The 7860-nt window shown below is 34.1% G+C and overlaps 1 protein-coding gene and 1 non-coding gene across 4 annotated transcripts; one reads left to right on the top strand and one right to left on the bottom strand.

Annotated features, from left to right (window-relative positions):
• The first annotated feature begins 787 nt into the window (after window positions 1-787).
• LOC141705780 (small nucleolar RNA snoR8a) lies at window positions 788-879 on the top strand. Its single transcript, XR_012568475.1, has one exon. It is a non-coding gene; the product is annotated as a small nucleolar RNA snoR8a (small nucleolar RNA).
• A 3196-nt stretch (window positions 880-4075) lies between these two features.
• Window positions 4076-7616, bottom strand: LOC141705777 (growth-regulating factor 1-like). Of its 3 annotated transcripts, none has more exons than XM_074508669.1 (4): window positions 7059-7616; window positions 6086-6280; window positions 5342-5690; window positions 4076-5081 (listed from the first exon to the last, which is right to left on the bottom strand). In XM_074508669.1, exons 1-4 carry the CDS (start codon window positions 7396-7398, stop codon window positions 4280-4282), a joined length of 1686 nt encoding a protein of 561 aa, XP_074364770.1. In that variant the 5' UTR covers window positions 7399-7616; the 3' UTR covers window positions 4076-4279. The 3 variants fall into 3 exon arrangements, with proteins under 3 accessions (XP_074364770.1, XP_074364769.1, XP_074364768.1); XM_074508668.1 differs by having other exon boundaries at window positions 4076-5078; window positions 6062-6280; window positions 7059-7615; XM_074508667.1 differs by having other exon boundaries at window positions 6062-6280; window positions 7059-7614.
• Between the last annotated feature and the right edge of the window lie 244 nt (window positions 7617-7860).

Genomic DNA, 7860 nt, shown 5'->3' with positions numbered 1-7860 from the left:
TGAGCCACCTAACACTCCCATCTTCTCCTTTATATAAGTATATATATTGATTATCAAAAATATGATTTTTTTTAAATTATGATTTTAATATTTTATTAAAATATTAAAAATAAAAATTTGCAACTAAAAATAATATGCACAATTTTTTCATGTTTTTTTTATTAAAATTTGAAATTATTCTTATTTGCATTAGAAATTAATATTTTTATATATGATTGCATTAAGTTGAAAAATCAAATATTTAATTTTTTTTAAAAAAATATATATTTTTACAAATAATATTTTACAAAAATATTTAAAAGTCATATTTTTAAACAAATTATTCAAAGCACAAAATGCCTGAAAAAAAAAACAAATGAAACCAAACTAAATATACTCACAATATCCCCGCTTAGGACGGGTTTTGAGAAGGATAAGATATACGCGGTATTTTGAAAAATTTATTACGAAAAAAAGAAAGTCTGATGTTTGGACTTTGGAGCCCAGTCAAAAAAAAGTTAAGTAGCCCATTACGGTACCGAGACGGCGAGAGCTGAAATGAGATTAGGGTTTTTATGTTATATCACTCTATGCATCTATTTCAATACACTTCTTATATCTCTATATAAACCTACTCATTCAGCCTATCAGCCGCACTCTACTTCGACACACTTTTCATCTACCAATCCAGTTAGTCTTATCTCTCTGCTTCAGATTCATTTTTTCAATTCAATCTCGTATAAGTTCCCAAATCCAATTAATTGTTTATTGTTATTGTAATTTGTTGATGAAAATTGATGTTTGATTAATGGTTGCGGTGATTATAAAAGTAATTCCTCGTACTGAATGCTTAATTTGGGCATGACAGACTCATATTACACCCATAGAATATGAGCAACCATTTTCTTCTCACTTTATGTTTTGTTCGTATGTTTTGTGTTTTTTTTTTAATCCGGTGTTCGGGCCAGCTTTAGCCCATATCAACTAATCAAGCGAACTGCTAGCACACTCGTAACCACCGAGCATGGCAATCCACTTTTGTGCGTGTGTTTTTGTTTGTCCTAAAATGGAGTCGGGTTATTATTAAGACAGGGATGATTTTGATTTGTTTCTGTCTGAATTGGCCTCTCCTAATAATGATTAATGGTGGTGTTTAAAGCCCGGATCATTAAGAATTTTATAGGTTAAGGGTTACGCACACCTCCACATTACACAACCTTTTAATCATTATGAAATTCATGATTTTTAGGGATGATTATTTGATATTTGATGGAATGAGATTGACATGGATAAAGAAGTGGGAATGGATTAGTGAAAATTGGGGATACTAATCGCAAATTGATCTGTTTTAGCATTTGCTAAGTTTTAGGGAAACAATGGATTAAGGGGCTGGAATCAGGTTAGAAATAGGTCGATTTTTCAAAAATTGATGATGAATTGCTTAAAGTTTTGTTAAAATATTTGTTCAATTTTAATAAAAACAAATTGTGTTTTTAAACATTGTGCGGAAAATGGCAAATCAAATCTCAATCAAATAGTTTCGATTTTCAAAATTTATAACCAGCACCGGTTGTGAAGTTATTCCAATATCAATAAAAGTATATTAATATGAATTAATTGTGGAAAAAGGAAATTCGTACTAATTTCTGAAAAAATTGGACTGGATTTTTTACTCTCGATCATGAACACCGTAGTTGCAGGAGCTAAATCTCCCTAAGGATTATAGGTTTGAGTAAACAGTTTAAGACCATCATACTTGCTATCTAATTGATCAAAATTTCGCCCTTTTTTATTAATCTGTTTGGTTCAAAATTTAGGGCCTATTTGGCTACTAGCTTAAGTTACGAATTCACAACTTATAAGCTGATAAGTGGAAAATTGACGGTGACGTATTTTTTTTTAACTTATTTTTATTTTTTCACTTTTTTCTAAAGTTTTGATTTTAAAATATAAATTTTTAAATATTTTCTAATTTAAAATTTATGAACTAAGATAATTGTATTTAATAATTATTTATTTTGATTCATTTAAGTAAAAAAACTTCTGACTTATAAGTAAATTTATCCAAATATTTATAAAACTTATAAGTATTTATCACTTATTTCGCACTTAATCATTTTAAGTTATAAATTATTTATTTTAAGATTTCCCAAACGGCCATTTAAAAACATTTTCCCTCAGAAAACACCAATGGTTTTTCTAGGATCATGATCACAATTTTCATCCGTTCAAACAATATAAAATGAACTCTATCGTGTTGCTATGTTTTTGTTTCTAATAAATACCGTTCTATGTTAATGATTATTTTTAAAAAAATATTTATAAATTACCTAAATAATTTATAACACATTCACCCATATTAGTTTTCTCCGGCTGTATACAAATGCAAGAAATTTTCATTAATTTCAAAACACAACAAAACACTCCAAAATGAGAGACAAAACACACTCCAATAGTAGAGATATATGAACACCCAAAAAATAGATTTTATTGAAAGAAAATTAATAAAAATAAAAGAGAATGAAGGAGTTGGGGGATTTTATTGAAAGGAAATTAATAAGAATAAAAGAGAACGAAGGAGTTGGAGTTTTCCACCGAGAAAATCAGTAAAAACCCCTCAATTTACTTGAAAATGGACAGCAGAGAACTGGAGTCTATTGTATATTGATTCAATTTAGGTATGTTTATAATATCTTCTTCTTCCATTTTATCAGCACAGAGCACATTGTGCTAAAAGTGTTGGACATGAGCATGAAAAGAGAAAGATCAAAGATTATTTCATTTGGATATCTTCTGGGCCCGGAACTGAAGAGCTAAAGAATAGTTGGGTCTCTAGTGGGCTGCAAAACATTGAGATGAGATGCGGTGAAAGCCCAAGTTGAGATTTAGTAAATGTTTTTGGGTGTTCCTCGTGAAGAGTCTAGATGTACAGTACAAGACTTTTGTCTCGTGTGAAATTAAGGCCTGACAATAAATACCAGTTGATTTACAGCTCATACTTTCACCCTCTTTTGTTGCTACTTGAACACCGACAGTATCTACTTCCCAGCTCACATTCATTCTCTCTCTATTTACTCTGTTTGAATTTGCATGTCCTGTGTTTTGCTTGATGGCTTTGTAAGTTTGTATACACCCACTCCCCTCCATGGTTTTGTGCACTCAAGATACATAGCTCGCCCATCACGGTTGTCCTAATTGGTTTAGACCGTGACTTTAGGGGCTTATTATCCAAGGTCACAAGTTCGAATCTTCCGGGAGACATTGAAGTAGGTGGATTGCCGTACTCGGGGGTACGGGTGTGCTAGCAATATTCAGGATTAGTTTAGGTACGCGAAATCTGACCCGACACTGGATTTAAAAAAAAGATGCATAGCTCCATTGAGGGAAAAAAATAATTGATTAATTTTAATTGTTAAGTTATCGGTTTTCCTAACACGTTAATGTCACGGTAATGGTTCATAATATACTTACGTGTTACAATTTATATTACGAATGCACCAGATAAACAGATAACAAAATACCACATGGAGTACAGTTTATTATGTTCTCCATTGCCAAATATACGAAATCAACTTCAGATGTTTCTTACTTTTTATCTTTTTATTCAACCCCTTTAATCATTAATATATGTTTTTCCAGGATTATAACCCAACAAACTTTTATAAAATACAGTAAAGGCACACAGTTGCATTAGTACAACTTGTGACATTGTACAGTAAAGACATGATTGAGACAGAATAGTAAAGAAGTTGATGCTATTTTTCCTTGTCATTCAGCTATATATACTATTGCACCAACAGCTTTAAATGTAGCTGAATATAATTATAGGAGTACATTATTATTACATTTTCAGTAAAGAATTTTAGAATATGATTAATAAAATTATTGTTCTATTTTGAGGACCATTTTTAATTCTCACCTCAATATGTACCTATTGATTGTAACAACTCAACAGCCAACATGCTCCCACCCAAGGCACCAACCAAAATAAATTGATTGCTGGTACAAAGTTTACCAAATAAAAGCACATGAAAAAAGGACTATAACAAAGCACAACTGAAGTTACAGCCACTGATTCACACCAAAAGATACAAGGTTTGGTTTTGAATCTTGTTGCACTTGAACAAACTGAGAAATGTTTTAAAGAACAAAGAAAACCTGATGAAAATAATACAGAACTAGAGAACTTAGCAGGTGCTAAACTTAGAAGGTTAACTGTTCTTATTTTCTTGGAAATTGATAAGAGCAAAGATTACTTTTTGGTTACCTAAGTAAATCTTGTAAACTCGAAGTCAGATGACTATAATGTCGGCATTGAGGAACTGATCTGATGCATGCCTTGAAGGTTATTGTCAGTTCTTGGGCTGCTTCCCGCGCTGCTGTTAGATAAAGATCGGAATGTGGTCTTTTGTAAGACCCCTGTAGGAGACGTAGCCAAGCGAGGGCTACTATCCCATCCCTCGGTCATTAGATTAAGAGCGGAAGCGTTGTTGCAGTCGCCTGCACTATTGTTAGTGCTATGTAGTACTTCTCCTAGCGGTCCACCCATGGAGTTCTCCCAAGCTATAGGGATCCAATTTGCTTGCCTTTGGTCTGTTTCAGTGAACATTCCATTCATTCCTAACCCCATTTGAGTTGAATCAAAGTCGCGCGACAGTCTTAAGGGTGAAACTGCACGATTTTCGTTAGTGGGAGATGAAGTTGATGACATGAAGTCTGAAGCAGCCATTGGTATTGATATAGACAGTTGGGTACGGTCTGATTGCATATCTATAGCAGGCCAGGAGATGGATGAGTGCTCAGTCTGGTTCTTCGGCCATTCATCCATGAACTGTCGAAGCGAATGCTGTGATTTGTTTTGGCTGTCCATGATGTCTTTAGATGAATCATAGCTTATCATTGAAGTGCTTTTCTGGAAAGGGTTCAGCAGCGAATCAGAGCAAACAAGTCCAAATTCACTCCTAGAGGGTTCTTGATATAGATTCATCTGTTTTTGAGTCAAAAATTGATTTTCTTTCAGACCAATGTTCGACGATAGCATGGAGAGTCCTGTACCATCTTGTAATTTCTCATCAACATTTTTGTTGTTTAGGTAACTTCTGCTGAAGAAATACACAACATCAGGTTCAGGTTCAAAACTTGAAAATTAGAATGTAGAATATTCTCTAGTAGAATGAGAAAAGTGAAATTTATGTATAAAGCCTTTTGCTAGTAGGAACTAGGAAGTAGTAGTACCACAATAATATGCCATATGCACATGCATCAACTAGCTATGTAAATTCAGAGAATGTAGCCTATAAGGTAAATATGTGCCAAAAGATTAAAGAATATAAAAAAGCCCATAAAGTAAATTCTCCATCACCTGTTAAGATGAGTAGATGCAGAAGGATTAGATGCACCATGCTGCAAGTTGGTTAGTTGGTGGTGCGAGAGGCCAATATTGTTAGATGTACCGTTGGCCGGAACCACCAGGGCAGAGGATGCAGGCAGAAACTTAGCGGTAGTGTTGGTGGTTCCGGAGACGGAATGGCCAGTTTGACCTTCCACAGGCTTTCTTGAACGATGGCGTCCTCGGTTAACATGCCGCTCACAATATTTTTGGTCAGGAACAGCATCTCTCGAGCATCGCCATTTCTTGCCGTCTGTCCGACGACACCTCCCAGGCTCAGGATCAGTGTTGGAAAATCCCAAATGAAAAGCACCCCATCCCACTGTTTGACATAGAATAAAATTACTTACACACATGACTTCCCTAAAATTTCAGTACTTCTCTAGCTATTCACATTTGGATTTACATGATATATAATGCCATAATAAACAGTACACTAAAATCAAACAATTATTGTCCCCAAATGGCTAAAACATAGTACAAACAGTTCTATCTTTCCAAGGGTTAAATAAAACTGATCAAGCAAAGACAGACAGATAGAGAGAAACATAAAAATCAGACAAAAGGCTCAAACATAAACAGAACAAGATTCAAACAGCAATTATACTGAGTTCATATTGAAAAGCATGTATATACTAACATCTCATGTAAATAAAAATGGCATTATACAAAAAGACCAAAATGCAAACTTACAAGTGTTGGGTCTTAGATAGGAACCTGAAAAGCTCGAGAAACCAGCAGAATCAAGAGCTTTTCGTATAGGGTTGAGAAGATTAGAAGGGACCGGAGAATTTGCAGTGATATACTTGTAGATCAAGGCCTGATGTTGTAGCTCCATCCATTGTGATGGAGTGAAGGGCCCTGATAATATTCCATGCATGTTTGCAGTATTCAAGCCTCCAGAACCATAGCCTTAAAAACCACAAGTTCAAAAAAGAAACAGCAAATAATTTTAAAAATCACCATCAAACTTGCTCAGTAAATGGTAAAACTCAGCATCACTGTTTGAAATTTGGGGGTATAGATAAGGATATGTTCACACATTTACATAACCTACTTGCTTTAAATTTTCAATATTTATGGAGTCTATTGGCCTACATAGTAACAAATTTCCTTTTATTTTCATCAAGAAGTAAATGAAGCAATAAGTGTGAAGTGATCTATTTCTTCATTGTATTTCTACTTTTGTACTCACTAATTTACTACTAGTGTCTTGAAGAGAGTAGACATCACCCATCACCTTAAATCAGAGAAGACATTTACATTAAACTTACCACTTCTTTTTCACTCCCATTTGACAAGACCCTCCAAAACTAACTACTCCTCCTATCACAAGTCCTATGAAAAGACCTTTTTCACAAGTTTTCAGAATAATCAAAAGCCAAAATAACAAATTACAAGTAGGACTACTAATTTCTGCAACCCCACTGAGCCATTTTTACAAAAATCTTGAGAATGCTTATATGATTCATCTTCACAAATTAAAAGTACCCCAAATGCTCAAAGGCCTAAACTTTAGTGCAAAACACCATTTCATATAGACATACTAAAAATCTTGAAAATGCTTATATGACTTGTTTAGTACCTCAAATGCTCAAAGGCCTAAACTTTAGTACAATTAACCTCATTTCACATGCTAAAAATCTTTAAAATGCTTACACACAAACACATATGCAAGCAAATAACTTACCTCTTGAGTAAGGTGAACTTGAAGAAGCATTATGGTAAGAAAAAGGCTGTAAATTTGGAGAAGAGAAGCTAAGCATTTGACCATCAGAAAACAAAGAGCTACTACTCTTAAAAGATCTCTCTTGCAGCATTGCCTTTGAGCCATACAAATCATCAGCATTATCATTACAAATCTTGGCCACTTTTCTAAAATCTTTCCACTCATCTTCATCATTTCTTAGTTGCTTAAAACCCCCAGATCCGTACAACTTAAGCTTAGCATCAGGAGGATCAGAAAAGAGAGTACTAGTAGTATCTGAAGAAGAAGCAACTAACCCCACAACATCAACTCCAAAATCCATCAAGAAAATGAAAAGAAATGAGCCCTCAACAACCTACACAAAAGGGGTACTAGTAGTAGTAGTTATAGTGAGAGAGAAAGAACATTGGAACTAGTTTATGCAGAGAGAGAGAGAGAGAGAGAGAGAGACTTATGTTTGGGGAGATGGGACTAATTTAAAGGGACAAGTGTGGGGAGCCTCTTATGTTTTTGTGTTTTGTTAAGCTCAATAAGATACTAATAATGCTGTAATAGTAAGAGATTGTGGTGTAATAACTTCAAGTAGTTAGTTGGTGTTGTGAAACCACATTTATACAGGTACTTGTGGAAACTAAAATTCAGACAACACAAGAAAGAATGGTGGTGTTTTTTTGTACTAATCCGATGAAATGGTCGTATAGACTCTTGGTGTAAGATGTAACGCTTATTTCAGTTAGGGGACAATTTTAGCTGGGGACTGATTTTAGAAGCAGGTCCTTTTGTA

This window comes from Apium graveolens, unplaced genomic scaffold, assembly GCF_009905375.1.
Source record: "Apium graveolens cultivar Ventura unplaced genomic scaffold, ASM990537v1 ctg993, whole genome shotgun sequence".
NCBI classification, from domain to species: Eukaryota; Viridiplantae; Streptophyta; class Magnoliopsida; order Apiales; family Apiaceae; genus Apium; species Apium graveolens.
The sequence above is the reverse complement of the archived record's forward strand: the minus strand, read 5'-3'. Positions and strand labels throughout refer to the sequence as shown.